Genomic DNA, 18,311 nt, shown 5'->3' with positions numbered 1-18,311 from the left:
CTGTGGCGTTTAGACTACATCACAGGATAGATGTCATGGTCAAGTTGACCAAACACAGACCGCTGTACATGCTTAAGTTTATAGGATCAAGTTGCACATAAAATGGGCTCACTGTTTGAATGTTTAAGGCACATTAAGGCCATGTTTCCGTCATCATAGCACAGGATAGTCCTGGTACAGCCCCCCCCCCCCCCCCCCCCCCCAAAAAAAAAAACTGATGGCTCAACACCTGTGACTAAAAAAATTGGTGTTTTTAAAACTTTAACTGCATTGGGTTCTCAGCATTTTTGTACCTTCTAACTCATGGGTCACAAACAGGCGGACAGCGGTCCGAGTCCGGACCCAGACGCTGTCCCATATGGACCTGGATCTATAATCAGTAAATTATTAAGGGATTTTAAATTTTGACGGGGCGCTTCTATTTTAACCGGCGCAGCTTTTCTAGTCTTTGCGGCACTGGTTTAGTGGCTCAAGAAACTCACAGACCAATTGCATACGTGTTACGCCAGCCCACGTGATGCTACTCAGCCAAACAAATCTGTGCATTACAGGCAATAAACATTGCGACTCTGAATACAGACAGACGAGAGAGGTGAGAGGCGAGTGACCGATGATAAGACAAGTGAACGATACAGGGAGAGACGAGCGAGCAGGAGGGAGAGAAGACACATAATTTATTGTGAAATTGGTTGAGACTGTTAAGTCAAGGCATGAAACAGTTAACAAAGAAAAAGGAAAACTCAACCTGCTGCTACACTTTATTTTGTTTTTCTAAAATTAAGCACTTTATTTGAAGATGCACAATTTTTCAAAAGCTATTTTATTTATTTTCTCTATTTTATTTTTAAATGCAGCCCTTCTTTTAGTTAATGAGAGAAGGACATTATACATATCTACAGTATTATATATCTGTATAGTTCAATGTTAAGTGACAATAAATATGGTCAAAATGTTTTGAATTGTACTTTCTTTATTTGATTTGACAATCAGTTGTTGATTACATGCAGACGTTGATACAACTACTAGGCTACTTCAATATATATCACACTAAATCACAACGCAGGTTAGACATTATGATGTTCCGGACCTTTGCTTGAGGAAATTTTCTCTAACTGGACCTCTTCGAACTTTAGTTGAATACCCCTGTTCTAACTGAATCTCTGTGGTTTGGAGTTTAGCTTCACTCCTACATACCTGTTCATACTTAAAATATCAGACCTATTTTTCAATTTACTGAATGCTTTCAGTCGTATGGAAGCCGTGTTAAGTTCCTGCTGATGCAAACCAAATATTTCCTCCTGCAAGTAGTAGAAACAGCCACCGTGAGCTGCAGACAACAGGCTGTACAGTCATCAAGGAAAACCAGCGTCTTTTACCTCTCTTTTTTGCACCGGGCCAGCAAGGTTTAAAAGGTCACAGTTACTCATGGCCCAGCTTGCTGCTAGTATCTGCCCTCAAACAACACACTTGAAAAACGGTATCAGGAATGGCAGAGCCCTTCTTTATCTAATATACTGTTCAATATCAAAGTTGCCATCATTGTCATGGGACTCAATATTCACATTAACTTGCTAAAACTTACCAATGGTACCAGAACTCAAAGGCACAGGGACATACATATTCTGCAGAAGGTTTATCTTTATTTACACAAGATCTGTGTTTTATGTTCAATACTAATTTATTGAATCGCCTCCTGTGCAATTTGAAAGTTTCAACATGTTAAAAGTTTGCTTCTGTGGGGAAATACACAAACACGACTCTTACTGACACTGCTTCTTTTTGTCTCTGTAGGAACTGAAAGACCTGACACAGCGAAATGAATGCTTAGATCTAAAAGGTAAGCACCAAAACAACAGCCTGACAGTCATAGTCAACATTATAAATATAACTTGTGGGAATCAACGGATACCAAGACTTTTTCTTATTGGAGGTTCTTTCTTTTTTTTTTAAATTTATCTACTTTATTTCATGCAACCACATATAATGCACTGCTAAAGAATGTTTGACTGACCAGATGTGCGTGTATGTCTTTAGGTGAGAAGCTGGACTACAAAGCATGCGAGTCTCTGGAAGAGATCTTGAAGAGGGTCCAGTTTAAAGTGATAGACCTGGAGCAGACCAACCTGGATGAAGATGTAAGAAGATCCTGTCTTTAAAAATCTGTCTCTGTCTCATTCCTATCCTTCATTTCGTGCAGTTAGCATACTTCCATCTTTCATCCTTATTCATGCCTGTCTCTTTCTCACATCGTTCACCCTCTTTCACTGTTGCTTTCTGCCTTCAGTCACACTCTGATCCTCTTTTCACTCTTACCGCTCTGGCAGGATGTGGAGTGTTTGTCAGGGGTTTTCTGATTGCTCCAGATGTCCACTTGTGTAAACACCATTAGGGACATTTCGGCTATAGACACGCATAGTGCTGTAGTGTGGAGCAGAGGGACACAGACCCTGACCACATCCTGTCGCACAGAGCTCTAAATATACTGTACTACATACTGTATAACACGCAGACACAAGCTCTGCTTTTAGCCAGAGCCGCACAGGATACATTTCTTTAGGGTAGGACGGGTCACTTTAATTACTGCTCATTAATTTATTCCTGTCTGGCAAAGCCATGTCTGTCCTTTCACCCTTTAACCGCAGAATTAATTTAGGCCCCAGTCTCCTGCTGTAGATGGTGTGATGATTGTAGTCCGGTCTTCAGAGACACATGTGGACTCGAGGATATTTGGGCAGCTGTCATGTTACTTCCAGACTGTTAGTTAAGTGTGCAATTTGATTTTTTCCCCCATGAAAGTGAATTTGAATTTAAGGAAACCTGTGGAATTTATGACCACTAGTAGCACTAATGAGCAGTGTCTTTAAGAGTTGGTCCCTATTTTGTGGATGCGCACAAGGACACCCATGCGGCTGCACACAGATTCTGTGACTCAGACAAATATGTGTTACAATTCATCAACAAAGGCGAAGAAGAAGAAGACTGCTAGCAAGTAAACAAAATGTAAGCAATATAGGTTCTGCAAATGTTTTATGTGGAAGGAAATGCTTTCAACACATTTCTTAGGCCTCAAAGATAGACACAGTGTACTTAGGTGAGAAACAGTGATGGTATACATACGTTTCTTAAGCATGTGAGAAGGATAAGCCCAGATAAACTGTAAATCTAACAAATGTCTGAGCCATAATTACCAACAACCAAATCTGATCATACGATTTTTTAGTAGGCAATAACAGTGTCTCAGTGGAAAGCACTATTATATAGCACGAGGGATTGAATAAGTGGCCCACAAGCTTAAGCAAGCCCCGCTAAAACTACAAGTAGTAGCAGTAGCTAGCAAGTCTTCCCTCATTAAAAGTGATTTAGGAATGAATGACTTCTCTTGACCTGGGACTAAGTCCTCCAACCCCGCCTTACTACTTCGTATATTGAAAAATCCAATCACAATGCGAGCACAATTGAGATAACATATTTTAATAAAAGGTGCAAATGCAAAGACCCATGAACCGGATGTCATTATCCAGATACAGATCACATGTTAACACCAGGTGTAAATGGGGCCAGAAGGTGTCTTTCTGTGTTAGCCCTGAGATGGGCTGTTATTCTGTGTAGGGCGTGTCCTCACATTGCTTACAGGGTATAGGTTTAGCCCCACAAGATGGCAAATATTATATATTATTGTGCAAGTTTACTTCACCTGCAACCAATTAGACAAAGTGTCACCTGACAACAGCAACTCTGATTTGGTGTCATAGTGAGATCACAATTTTTCATAACCATTAATATGATGAAATTTAGGCATCTATAATCCTGCATGAATCATTCCCCTGAAATCACACATAGTGCTGAAAAACACATTCTGTCATCCTGTAAAAGCATTAGATATTGGTATACACGATGACAGGAGGTTTTCTTCTTTATACACAAAACAAAGAGCAAGCAGTTACATTCATGAACAATATTGTACATGTACTTTTATAGCAGATCTTTGTTTTAGAAAATTACACACACACACACACGCACACACACACCAGGGCTTCACATAATCCAAACAAATGCAGAGTGACGTACGCACTTTTGTCTCCCAACATGTAACACTGTCCCGGAAATATGAATGAAGTAGCTGAATGAGTCAGTGACTGAGTCACCAGAGAGCAGCATCTCGGTCTGAGGCAAGTGTCTCGCCTTGGGCTCAGATGAAATGAGACGCTGAAAGGAGAAAATATTGAGGAAGTGTTGCTAGGAGAGGCGAGAATGGAGGAAGGTGGCACAGAAAAGGAATTGAATAGGGGAGGTGAGAAGATGGGTTCATCTTTGAAGTGGGAGTGGGAGACATACAGTAGATGGCTTGATTCAGGAGAGCCTCACATCTGCAGTCGTGGCATCTTGTCGGGAATGATTTGGGAAGATGAAAGGAGAAAAAATAGTTTTTGGAGAGATGTTTTAAGAAGTGTGGGGAGGAGCAGGCTTGGGAGCATTAACACAGGCTGGCTTTTATTGGACTGGATGTGACTCATCTTCCCCCACCCTGTAGATAAACACACTTGTGTATACTCAGTTATGTCTCCCAGTATACACACACACACACACACACACACAGACACACACACAAAGGGGAAAAGGTTATGAGACGCTATGCAACAGCCTGTCTGATTTTGTTACGTCTCATCAGCCTGTGTAGAGGATAAAATCACACACTTATACTCATTTTAATCTGCTAGTCACGTCCTACAATTGACTGCACAGAATCAAAAAAATCATCACTGGGCTTTTGATTTTGGTGGTTTTAATTGTTGCTGAGTGAAAGACGCGAGGGACACAGAATCCACACATGAGAGCTAAAGACCCAGTAGCTAATTTTTCTTTTAAAATATGCTAATAACTTGTTATGTAATGAAAGCAAATGGAAAAAAAATGCAGAAAAGCAAAATAACCAGCCAACTCTCATCAACACCTTCACATAGTCAGTATATGAGTGATGGATGGAAGACGTGCACCCCCACAGCACCACCAAAACCAAAATGAGATTAAAACGCTCTGATCACATGAGTGCACTTTGGCCTTGACATTTCACGTTCAGTCCTGCGTCTGCTCTTCACCCCTTTTACGATTAACTGATTACTTGTTCAACATAAAATGAATCAGCAACTGTTTTTATACTCTATTAACCTTCTAAAAGACCAGTGTGCAGGATTTATGTTAATCTATTGGCAGAAATGGAATATGATATTCATAATTATGTTCTCATTTCAACCACCTGAAACTAAGAATCTTGTGTTTTCGTTAGCTCAGAATGAGCCCTTCATATCTACAGGGAGGAGCCCGCCGCTCTTCCACCGAGCCCGCCATGTTTCTACAGTAGCCCAGAACGGACAAACCAAACACTGGCTCTAGAGAGGCCCTTTCGTATTTTTACGTTGAAGTCTTGAATTTGGTGGCGCCAATACGCCTGAAGGCCACTGAACGTTCTCCTACAGGCTTGGAAAGCAGTAATCGGTAATCAGCTGGTTGCAATCTGTAACCTCACCGCTTTTGATGGTCTCAGCTTCTCAAATGTCTTAATATAATCATAAACAACATATTTTGGGGTTTTGACTTTTGATAAGACAAAAAGAAGTTTTAAGACGTATCCTTGGGCTCTGGGGAAATTGTGATGGACGTATTTATAAGTTGATTAGTCAATCAACAGAAAATTAATCTACAACTTTTTTGATAATCAAATAAATGTTTTAGTCATGTTTTAAGCAAAAATAGTCAGTTGCAGCCTTACTCTAAAATAAGCGTCTTTCAGTATTATATCTAGAAGATAAAAGCGGTTACATTCACACAGTTCATTTTCACATGTTTACTACTTTAATATTCACTGATTTGTTTTATTTGCAAGTGTAGACAGTAGTAGACGTTAGCCGAGACAGGTGTCTCTTCACCCCCAGCTGAGGCCCTCATAGAAACACCTCAGCAGGTTTCACCTATCCTGACGGACTGTTACAGTGGCAACTACAGCTGCTCCAGACTATATTTTGTAACATCTCTTTCAGGGTTTTGACACTGTGACTGACTGTGAGATTTGTTTTAAACATTTTAGTCTGAAATGCCATCATGGTTAATGTCTTTCTTCTATTCTCTTTGGCTCCTTTCTCTCTCTCTCTGTGCTTCTCAGGGTGCATCAGCTCTGTTTGACATGATCGAGTACTACGAGTCAGCAACACATCTCAACATCTCCTTCAACAAGCACATCGGCACGCGGGGATGGCAGGCCGCAGCTCACATGATGAAAAAGGTGAGAGATCGTCCTCCCCTACAGTGGATCACCTCGTCTGCAGAGAAAAAATAGGAAAGAAACAAACAAAACGCACCAATCCAAGGAACAACATGTTAAAGTGAGAACACATTTTTTTCCCAAAATGGTCCCAAGATGTTAAAAGACACATGAAACATTTAACATAAAAATAATACAGTGTCTTAAATACAAAACCACATCACTTCAAACTAAACCATAAAAATAGATTTAAAGCTCAATGAAAATGTCAATAACAAAAATAAAATCTGACCTTGTTCAAGGTAGAATTTATTGCCAGTGCTCAGTATACAGGGGAGAACGAAATTGCGTTCCTTCAATGCTGCGGATCTAAGAACAGATACATATAACAGCAGATACAATAAAAAACAGAAAACGTGTACAAAGACACTAAAGTAGTATTAAGTTTAGTAAAAAAAATAAGAAAGGAGAAGAAATAAGAAGAAAAAAATAAGAAGAGCAAGTGCAACAATAAAAAGGGAACAGGAATAGTGCCATTAGCAACATAAAACTCATAAGAGTCCTTCTTGTTTTCATCAACTTGATATTTGAATGAAGGCTGTTCCACAGTGCAGCATCAATATAAATAATAAAGAGATTACAGGTTGAATTCTGACAGGATAAACAGGATGATGGCAGTGTCGAGAGAAAGGTTTTCTTTCCTCGGAGAGGGCAGTGAGGATGAACAATAAAAAGTAATCATTTGTAAAATAAAAACAGGGTCTGAGTGTGTTTGGTCTGAAGAGCTTTCTCGCTGGAGACAACAAACTGTTAGTAATATTTCATGCATTTTGGTTTGCATGAAATACAACTGACTTAGGGTCAAGTCCTTTCTTCTACTTCTGTAATTGTAGCTTAGTGCCCAGGGGAGACAATCGATCTTTCCACTGTTTTTTATCTCCTGCTGAACTTGTAGCGCTGCAGTTTTCTGTCAGCACTCAGAGATAAGGGTCGGCCTTTCCTCGCTTGCTCTTCCAAAGTCATGCCTGTGCCCTTTACGGTGCACTTTGACGTCAGTCGTCACTTATTACTGTTAAGAATACAAATGGGCTACCAGGCAAACGCATTAATATATCACCTTTCGAGCAATATATGTGAGAAACGCATGGATACGAACAGCTGCTGCGTAGTTTGAACAGTTTTATATATTCATTCATGCACCTTTCTATACTGTATAATAGTTTAAGGTGTAAAAGGAAGTGTGAGATGATACAGGCAAAAAACATATCCTGAACCAAATGTAGTAAATTAACAATTAATGAAGAATCAATCAATTTCATTTGTTTGTTAGGTTACTAGTTTGTGGATATTTTGGTTCGGCTTAAGTTCACTGCCTGTTCTGGCAGTGTGCAGCACTGAACAACACTTATCTGTTTCTGCCAAACCACAAATTACTTTGCAGTCTTTATTATTAATATTATGGCCTATTTATTTGTTTTCTAAGATCCGGTTCATTACTTACCCTCCTCGAGGGAAATAACTAATTCTTAATCACAGTTCGTAATGATACAATAACTGTGTTTACAAATTTTACGAGCACCACAGTCGTACTGTAATCACAACTATGACTGTGTGAGAAGCTAATTTGTCATCTGATCAGTGTTTGTAACAAAAGGCTTTCCCCTGTCTGCAAGCATTGAGTGTCTGGTGATTAATAAACAGCTGCCTGGAGACACCACACATACACACATATATTCCAGTTTTTAGGTTGTTTGTGTCAATAAAAAGTCATGGTAGCTTATTTCAGCAAAGCCCAATAGATATTTATGTGCTAACGTGCGTGTCCTTGAATCCCTGAGGTGAGGTTTTGGATTAAGCAGATGAAAACCAATACTGAAGTGACTATCTGGGCGACAATGTGCATACATGTCATCTTTGTTGTGTTGTTTTATGTATGGAGTCTGATGAAGCTCTCAGCTGGCGTCATCGGTTTACTACAGCAGCTGTAATCACAGGTAACAAGAGGTTACTGGATTAGGATTGAAGATCAAAGGTATCTGACTAGAGGATAGAGGATGCAGAGGTGGAACATGTGTGTTTATGTGTGTGTTAGCCAGGTGTTATGGGTCATCTATTTGCATAGGTTCTCGCATAAAGTCCACAAGACAACCTAATTTTATGCCTTTATAAATGTGTTATATTATAATTATCACTATAATGAGGACATTATTTCACACACTGCTCTGATTTCTGATTGTTGTATGGACTGTTTTATCCGAGCATACATAATTAATTGTATCTCTGTTGGTGTTTCCCCCTCAGACGAGCTCTCTGCAGTATCTCGATGCACGTAACACTCCCCTGCTGGACCATTCGGCTCCCTTTGTAGCACGAGCGCTCAGGATCAGTGGCAGCCTGGCAGTCCTCCACCTGGAGAACGCCGGCCTGTCTGGAAGGCCGCTCATGTTACTGGGTAAGAGGGGCAGAGCGCCATGGGGGATGATGAGAGAGGATGTACAAGGGGAAGAAGAGGGGCTTCTCTTTCCAGCCCCGCCTTCAGTGTCAGAGAATCATAATCCCTGAATTCAGTCCTTCTGTTCCTGACATTTAGTTCTTCTTCCTTCACCTTCCTTTATCATTTATTTTTCTGAACAGCTACGGCTCTGAAGATGAACATGAACCTGCGGGAGTTGTACCTGGCAGACAACAAGCTCAATGGCCTGCAGGACTCAGCCCAACTTGGAAACTTACTCAAGTTCAACTACAACATTCAGATCCTGGACCTGCGCAACAACCACATCCTAGACTCTGGTACACAGCAGTGATAGAGCACAAACACATAAAGTAGTATAATTGTTTTATCATCTTGTATGTTTTCTCAAGGTGGAACTGTTCTGTTAAAAGATTTGTTCATTGTGTGTAAACCTTTAATACCTTTTCACAGACTCTGATAAGATGAGAGTTTATTGATTCTTGTGGGGAAATTAGGACATTGCAGCAAAAGTAATACAAAATAAAGCTGTGAAAGCCACATAATAGAATATAAGCAATGCACATATTGAGCAAAGATACATTAAATAGTCTGCATATGGGCTACAGTTTACAGTAAATGAGGTCCTCTTGCTACAAGGACAGCTTGGAAAATGGTTTCTGTAATACAAAGTGAAGAAAAAAATACAAGACGATGCAAACAGACCCTCAAATTAGGTTCAATTTCAATAAGTTAAATACAGATGTACTAACTCTGTCTGTGTTGGTGTCTGTCTCTGTTTGTCATCGCAGGTCTGGCCTATGTGTGTGAAGGACTAAAGGAGCAGAGGAAAGGCCTCGTCACTTTGGTGCTATGGAACAACCAGCTCACACACAACGGCATGGGCTACCTCGCTGCTGCACTGGTACACACACACACACACACACACACACAAACAATAAGGCCAGTCTGCACACACACTTATCAGAGGTTTTATGAGGAAAACACTGGCTGTGTGTATAACGGCTCAGGCAAGGAGAATTCAATTTTCTCCTCATTATTTGATTTTATTATGTTGGTCTATGACATCTACTACATGTCTGTCCGTGCTGGGAGAGGGATCCCTCCTCTGTTGCTCTTCCTGAAGTTTCTTCCATTTTTCCCTGTTAAAAAGGTTTGTTTTTGGGGAGTTTTTCCTCATCTGAATCGAGGGTCTAAGGACAGAGGCTGTACATATTCTAAAGCCTGAGGCAAATATGTGATATTGGGCTATATAAATAAAATTGACTTGACTTGACTATCAGAAAATAGAGCTCTGCTGTTTGTTATACCTCTTTTCTCCTCATATCCGTTTGTGCTTGGCAGCTGGACCTCAGCTCACGTCCAAATTTACGCATTTTATTACTGTAGCAGAGTGTCTCCTACACCTGGTGTCAGTTTAGTTTGTCAAAGATTAAGAACTTTGCCTTTACTGTGTCATTGTCAGATGACTCATATTTGCATTTCACTAGAGAACCCACTACCTGATTTCCTTATGTAAACTTGAGAGTGACAGGTGTGTGGGTGAGAGATTAATGTGCTGTGTAGATAGGTGTTGTTGACATCTGATATGACCGGACATTTCCACGTAAGCTCCTCGTAAGTACACTGGACATTTTGTGCCGTCGTATCTCGCTCAGTGAACAGATGTCAGCTCGGGACTCGTCTTTGTGCCGCACCGTTTCTCTCAGTTCATCTGGGTTTGATTTCACAGCAGCTTGGCGTAGATAATCCATTACTAAAGTCATCGGTCTCGTGTCTGTTGTTGAGTGATAGCATCACTATATTCACACTCACTGTTGTTTTAGTGCTACAGTGTTTAAATGTAGACACTGCTGAGTCATTACAGCCTCAGTCTTGTCAGAGTAAGATAAACTTTTTTTCCTGCTGTAATGTTCAAATGTTTTGCTACGGGTTTGTCATATTCATAGAACCACAGATAATTTTACAAACATGGCCTAAAAAACATGACTATAATGTGGCAACTGCAGCATGTTTCTTTTATCGTTACTGTTGTATGAAATGACATTAATTTAGCTGAATGTAACAGCTACAAAAACTCTTAAGTTTTACACAGAATGTAGCTGCATATTTCATTTTAATTGTATTATTGTTTTCAAAATAAAGTACAGTATTGTGATTAAGTGAAGATTTATCAACAAAATGTGCTTTTCTGTTTATAGAATATATAACTGTAACATACAGCTGTTATTACATACATGTGTCTGTATAGTTCATCTAATGCATCTCATGCATGAAGCAGTAGCTAAGAAAAAAAGGTATTTCTGTAATGTAAGATAATTTAATTTCTGTTTCTTATCATTAAAATGGATGTCAAAATAATCATCAGGACTATTGATCAGATCAGGCAGAGCTTTAAAGATGTTACTAAACAAAAAGTATTAAATCTGAGATCTATAAATTGTGCGTTATGACACAACAGTCATCTTATTTTTAGAAACACATCATGGTTTTAGGTTATGAAATACGTTTTTAAGCTCTTCCAAGAAGTCAGTCTCATGGTGTTTTTTACTGAGACTTGTGAGATGTTGCAGGACACTCAAAAATGGCCTAAAACCCACATTGATACTGATAAAGAACATCCCATGACTGTCCTGGTTGCTGATTCATTGGGAGAAAAAGGAGGAAAAAGACAATGCACTGACAACATTAATAGAGATTTCTTACTTAGTGGCACAGCTGTGCACAGCTCTGGCACTCACTGGGAAGTTTAAATAGGGAGTCAACATATTAGCGGTAACTAACAGGAAGGATACTTGAGGGATTAATCAGCTCATTAAGTAGTAAACTGTGTCCTGAAAGGAAATCTATTGTGACTCCCAGTAATGTCAAAACTCTCTACAGTTAAGAAACAGACGCACCAGAAAAATCCCAAATACAGAATTTATATATAAAATCTACTACATACACACATACTGTAGTTGTTAGAAAGATAAAATATACATGAAATATTTTACAGGAAATTATTGGCTCATATCATAAAACGCAGTTTTCATAAACACTATGAAACACATTGTGAACATTTTACACTTTATTTTAGCATAATCTTAGTTAATCATCCGATTCCTAAAACATTTTCAAGTTTCCCCTTCTTCTTTCTCCTCTGTTGTTCCTGTCCCTCCCTCAGCCATGTACCCAGAGTCTGGAGACTCTGAACCTCGGCCATAACTCGGTGGGTAACGAAGGGGTCCACAAGCTGAAAGACGGACTCATTGGCAACCGCTCTGTACTCAGACTGGGCCTCGCTTCTACCAAACTGTCCTGCGAAGGTGGGAATTACTGCCCGTGTGCCTCTGCTTCAGTTTTTGTGGAGGATTTTTTGCAGCCTTGCATGTTTTGACTCCTGTTTCTTCCTGTCATGTGTGCTTTAGGAGCTGTGGCTGTGGCTGAATTCATTGCTGAGAGCCCCAGACTGCTGCGTCTCGACCTTCGAGAGAACGAGATCAAGACAGGTGGACTGATGGCCCTGTCGCTCGCCCTGAAAGTCAACAACTCTCTGCTGCGTCTCGACCTTGACCGGGAGCCCAAGAAAGAAACTGTGAGCATGGGGACGAGGCATGGGGAAGGTGGTATTGGGTAGAATATAGTCCAAAACAGACGTGGACATTTATCCTATTGGGCGTCTGCATAAGCGTTTGTTGGCATGTATTTGTCTTATTGTCAACAAATCCCATTAAAAATACTAAAACCAACAATGAATGAACACATCAGTGCACCACACTGCTCTCAAATACACTGTCCTGCTGCTGTAAATACTCAATAGAGTACCAAATCAGCTGTTGAAATGAATCCCCCAAAAAATGAAAGTATATATCTATGACCCGTTTTTCCTACTGAAGATTTATGTCTTCACTGAAGATTTATGTCTTTATGTGTTCAGTAGGAACACATGGGCTACAGACAGGGTAGAGAAGTCAGAAAGTTTTGAGAGATGGACTAATGCAACTCTGGTTTTGGTCTTTTCATTGGATCTGTTGAAAATAACTTCAATATAGAATTTTATGCCTTTTATTAGATGACAGTGGAGAGATGGCAGGAAATGAGGGGAGAGAGAGATGGGCCACCAGGGCGCCCCCAGCCATAGCTTTTTAAAGAAGATAGTGTTTTGAAAGGAAGATAATATTCCTGACTAAAACAGCAGACTGAAGGAAGGTACTGGCTCAAAGGCGATTGCAGGCATTGCTTTGATTTAGTTGTGTATATTCTGGTATTCTTGTTGCATGTTTTAGACATATTTTTTTGTCTCTCAGGTGAAGAGCTTCATTGAGACCCAGCGCGCCCTGCTGGCTGAAATCCAGAATGGCTGCAAGAGGAACTTCATCCTGGCTAAGGAGAAGGAGGAAACAGAGCAGAAGATGAGGCAGTCGGCATCCATGGCTGAAATCGCCACAGAGGACGGAACCAGGGAGGAAGAGGAGGAACCACCAGCGGAGGAGAAAGGGAACAAAGAGGGGAAAGAGGAAGTGGAAGAAGGCGAAACAACAGGAAATGAAGGACAGACAAGCAGCCAGTCAGGAGCGGGCTCTGAGACAAGCGTTCCTCAAATGATCTTGGAGTCGGACTCAGACACTGAGGATGAGGAAGAGGAGGTGGTAACGAAGTCCTCTTCCACATCAAACTCCTCCACTCACTTAAACCAGACTGCTCCTCAAACCCAGACAGGGGTGGCACAGCCCCTCCTCAGTGCCTCACGTACGTCCTCTTCCCCGTCCGCCTCACCTGCTGGCGGGCCGAGTGTCATTTCCGGCATCACCGTCACAGAATCCACAGCTCCGCCCGGCACCCCTCCATCTCCCGGTCGCTGTATATCTGTCTCTAGTCCAGGGAGGGGTCATAAGATCTTCATGGTAACGCGAGTGGAGAGCCCCCCTGAGCAGCAGCAGCTACAACTCCAGATGAACGCACCAGCAGCTCCAAACCAGACTAAAGAGGCCTCAAAGAAGCCTCTAGACGTGAACACGCTCACGACACAGCAGACGCAGCCGCCCTCATCTCCAACACCCACACAAACACAACAGGAGGACGTGAAGGAGAGCTCATCTGCTCCTTCAACAGACTGTAAACTGACAGAGAGTCCTGTAGCACACTCAGAGTCTGCACCCAATACTACACAGGCCCACACATTAGAGCCACAGTCTACAAGTCAACCCACAGAAGATATCACAGCTAGCACTTTAGACCCAGAAGATACAGATCCAAGTCAACAAGCACCAGCCCTGCCTTCAGACTCCTCATCAGTACAGGCTGTAGCATTTCAGCTCACTGAGGAGGTCATGGAGAGCACTGAGAGCCCACAACATCAGCCAACTTGTGTGGAAGGAGAGGAGGAGGAAGGTCTTATAGAAGATGAGGGACATGTGATGTCCCCTGATAGCACAGAAGGAGAGTGTAAACAGTTAGATGAACTGGATCAAACCAATACTAGTATCCCTGCAGCAGAAATGCAGCAGAAGCCGTCAACATCTGATCTTCAACAGCTGCAGAATGACCTAGCATCTGCATCAGAGGAGACCCAGTCACTGAACCAAACAGAGGAGGAAGAAGAAGAAGAAGAAGAAGAGGAGCCACTCCAACTGCAGGAGAAGCAGGAAGCACAAGCCAACTTGTCAGAAAATGAAAAACCCAATTTTACAGAGGAAGAGGACAGCCAGCCAAACCAAGAGGAACCATGTCCAAAGCAGCAAACACAGGCAGATGAACAGGAAGTAGAGCCTGTTCTTTCTGTCCAGACTGATCAACAAGCACCGTCTGTCACTCACGGTGGAGCTCAGCAGTCAAATCCTCCAGCAGCAGAAGCCTCAAAGAGTCCAGAACCTGCTTCAACTGCGTCTGTCTCCCAAGTCGAAGCGGAGGATTCGCCTGATGAGAGCTCTGCAGACGAGGACGAGTGCTTTGCCGAGGCTCCGGAGGACGAGGTAGTCGGTTCAGCTCTGCCCAACGGCCTGAAGCCCGAGTTCTCCCTCCATCTTCTCGACGCTGAAAGCCCCAAGCCCGGCAGCTGTGTGATGGAGCACGGTGAGTCACTGTAATCGCTGATCTATGAATAATAAAGTCACATGTGCAGTTGGTTTTGGGTGTGAAAATCCTGTTTGGTAATGTGTGTCATGTGTCACTTGTGTAGTGAGTGTCAGCTGTGGACAGGACCTGGAGGAGCTGCTACTAGAAGCCAGTTTGGAGACGGGGAGAGAAGCACCATGAGGCTGTGAGGTAAACGTTTATCTTTATGTATGTGCAATGGAAAATCACAAGTAGACAGATTCATCGTCATACTGTTGACATACAGCAAAGTTTCCATGAAACAAGGACTTGCAGAATTAACTTCTTCAAAATCACTTTGTCTCTATTGGTGACTTCATGCTGAACAAGTAGGTCTGAATATAAAACTCCATCAAATAAAACCTCATTACAACACTTCGACAGACTTCCTGTTCAATGTTGACCTTCCATACTTGATGTAGTTTTTCTGTGCAATGAGTGGTTATTAACAACATTGCAGCTGCGCTCACTTTTGGTTTTATCTCCAGTAGTTTAGAACCCGTCTGGTCAGCCTTTTTTTTTTTTTACGTCTCTTTTCTGCTAATTTGAATGCGCTACAGTGATTTTTATATTGGCCTGTGAGCATTGCCAAAATACTTGTACTTGCACAGCACTGAACACATCTAATGTAGACACTGACGGAGGACTGCTGCTGCTGCGTCTCTGCTGACATGTTGCTTGGGCCACTCAGCCAGTGTAGCTGAGGTATAAGGCTGGTAGTATCCTCAGAATTAAATGAAAGAGTTTTGCATGTATTTGCACAGCCAAGGTGGCATTTTAATGACAAAACGTGCTGCAAAATGGGTTTTACCTTCAAGAAGATGGAGATAAATCTAGAAAGGTGAGTGTTGTATGTCAGTTGACTTTAAAACGTCACCCAAAGTGGCTTTTCACTGATGGTCAACCATGAGTCATATATGGCTTATCAATCATGGATAAATAGGTTTGCTGTTATTGAGTTTTACTAATGTTCTCTGCTACATTCAGGACTAATTTATGTCCTCTCTTCTGCTTCCACAGAGACTATGAGGACAGGAGAAAACAGCACTCAGATAGTTTGTCTGACTCTGCTACATGACTGGTTGCCCTACAATGTTTTTTGTCGTTTCTTTGACTTTACCACGAACACGACTTTTCCATAAAGGACAGAAGACCCGGTGTTACAGTCAAAGCTCTGTACAATAAAAAAAAAAAACAAGCAAATTATGGAAAGACACAAAGAGGACACACAACTTCTCGAGCTTTGCTGTGACAAATAAGGAATCCTCTACATCCATACTACATCAACCACTGAATCACACATACATATGCACATTGAGTATGAGGAAGAGGGTGGGAGAGAGAAATAAAATCACCCTGTTATCACTACATTTTGTCAATCTGCAATCTTTACAAACAAGCAGCCGCCTGTGAGTGAGAACGAAGACAGATAGGGGACAATGGAGGGAGGATAAAACACTAACCAAAGACAGAACACAGATCTTTCTCACAGCCCTACTTTCTGTCTTGTGTAGATTTCCAAAGTAGTTTGGGAAATAACTAGCAATTCAAGTTTTTGTCACAACACACACACACACAAAGACATAACGGTGAAAAAGTTGGGTTGATGGCACAGTCGGAAGACAAAATAACGATGGTGGACCCTACTGAGCAGACCTGCTGGCTTTAAGCACTTGATGTAGAGGTGGAAGTAGGTCGCTGTCAAAGGCTTTTATATCCAAGGAAGCTGAGGATGATTACGTGTCTGTTTAAATGTCAATGTTTTATGTCCATGTCCCCTCTCCCGACCATTCTCCCCCCTTTGGGAAAAAAAGAAAAAACTCTAAGGGACCTCTGCCAAAGTGACCTCCCCCTCGTCTGTTTTCTCATCCTCTGCTCACTTTGGCCCCTCAGGAATCAGCGTCCCCCCTCAGATCTGATGAGGAGGAGCTGCGACTGTCTCCCGCCTGCCTCCGCTACAACAACAACAAAAAAAACGAATCGTAAATTTGCTCCCAGTTGAAAAACCCAGAACTTCTGCAAATGTCGGAAAGCAAGATGTCTGCTTTTGGTTGAGTTATTTACAAATACAACTTCAGACACCATCATTGCTTTGTTCGACCGGCCATTGTTGTGTTAAACTCTTTCAAGAAAAGCAGTTCGGTCTTTGTCATCATCTCCCCGCTCCTACCTCCTGTCCCTCCCTCAGTCTTCCACTGGTGCTTTGTGCCATCTCACCTCTCCAGCTCATCATTCATGTTGCCTTCAAACTCACCTCTTCAGTTTCAGTCTTTGTTTTTTCGTTCAGCTGCTTTGAGAAATCAGTTATTTTGTATTTATTTTATAGCTATATGAGCCTTTTCTGATTTATTTCTCCCCCCTTTTCTTTTTCACCCCCCTCCTCATTTTATCTTTTCTTTTCCATTTGGGGATTGCTTTTAAAGATTAACCCCATTTTTTGATGTATATTTCAGATTCAAACTAGAGCAAATATTTAGTTTTGTTTTTTTGGGGGGGGGGTGTAATCTGTCTTGAAAGGAAAGGTAAATATGATTGAATGGTTGACTATGGTAGCAGTCGGGGTGCAGTAATGAAAGCAAACACAGGGAAGCAGCAAACATAATAGTTCTCATCAAAAGTCCTTATTGTTGGTTTAACACTACTCTGCTGGATGAAGCTGTGACCACAAGGGGGCGCTGGTGGTTGTGTTTTCCTACAGCGGAGACAACTAAAGGATATCACCGTCTAAACAGCATCGTATACAACACGCTGCAAGCGCTGATGTCTCTGTTCAAATCCAACTCCTGTCCTGAATTTTCCAGAGCAAGGCAGGAAAACTTAACATGAGATGTCACCTTCATGTATGTTCGTAAAGAGAGCTGGTTTACCCTGCTTTGAATTTTTCCCTGAAGCAGACGCAGGCAGGTGTGTTGTTTGTTTGTTTTTTTTTCTTCATAAAAGGAGCAGCATTCAACCCTCCTGCTCATCTCCACCCAACGGATAGTTTGCCCCCACTGTTTGTTATGCTTTAATTTTTAGAAATTTTTAATAATAATTTGTTAACTTAATTGAAATGTGCTGGTAATCACAAAGATATGTATGGCAAAATTTGTTCCTCTCAAATAAATGCATGTAATGACTAATTATGTGACTGAATGTTTCAATGAAATCACTCAGTTAGGGACTTGAAAATGTCTGAACTCTGCAGATGAATGCATAAATAAGTCACAGCTTTTTCAGATGTGTGACCTTTGAAACCTCTATGAAAATGTTTAATTTGATTACAGACCAGTCAATATGTCACTTTATCACTATGAAAACAATCCCCAAAAAAGGTTTTTATTTTCACCTTCTGTAGATTAGTAAGAAGAAGAAAAAACACATCTGTTGTGATTCAGTGTTGTCAAACATGAAGTCCAGGGAGGTTTGAATACTTTTTACAGCCACTGTAGTGAGTGATAGAGGGGCTGTCAGTGCTGAATGACAATCATTTTGTTATAGTTCGACATCAGGCATGTTTGGCTCTAACGT

The 18,311-nt window shown here is 41.4% G+C and overlaps 1 protein-coding gene across 1 annotated transcript in view; it reads left to right on the top strand.

The window, feature by feature from the left end:
* ppp1r37 (protein phosphatase 1, regulatory subunit 37) overlaps positions 1 to 17,923 on the top strand; it is a 40,096-nt gene extending 22,173 nt beyond the window's left edge. The window contains exons 3-13 of the mRNA XM_070906236.1: positions 1,792 to 1,837; positions 2,035 to 2,135; positions 6,158 to 6,277; positions 8,558 to 8,708; positions 8,891 to 9,046; positions 9,518 to 9,630; positions 11,893 to 12,034; positions 12,137 to 12,303; positions 13,016 to 14,780; positions 14,887 to 14,972; positions 15,822 to 17,923. Coding sequence (XP_070762337.1) covers positions 1,792 to 1,837; positions 2,035 to 2,135; positions 6,158 to 6,277; positions 8,558 to 8,708; positions 8,891 to 9,046; positions 9,518 to 9,630; positions 11,893 to 12,034; positions 12,137 to 12,303; positions 13,016 to 14,780; positions 14,887 to 14,963 — 2,838 coding nt within the window. The 3' untranslated portion in view covers positions 14,964 to 14,972; positions 15,822 to 17,923. The remainder of the gene's footprint in view (positions 1 to 1,791; positions 1,838 to 2,034; positions 2,136 to 6,157; positions 6,278 to 8,557; positions 8,709 to 8,890; positions 9,047 to 9,517; positions 9,631 to 11,892; positions 12,035 to 12,136; positions 12,304 to 13,015; positions 14,781 to 14,886; positions 14,973 to 15,821) is intronic.
* Positions 17,924 to 18,311: the final 388 nt, after the last annotated feature.

The sequence above is a fragment of the Enoplosus armatus genome, chromosome 5 (genome assembly GCF_043641665.1).
Source record: "Enoplosus armatus isolate fEnoArm2 chromosome 5, fEnoArm2.hap1, whole genome shotgun sequence".
NCBI lineage: Eukaryota > Metazoa > Chordata > Actinopteri > Centrarchiformes > Enoplosidae > Enoplosus > Enoplosus armatus.
Note: the sequence above shows the minus strand (reverse complement) of the source record. Positions and strands in the feature narration are given on the sequence as shown.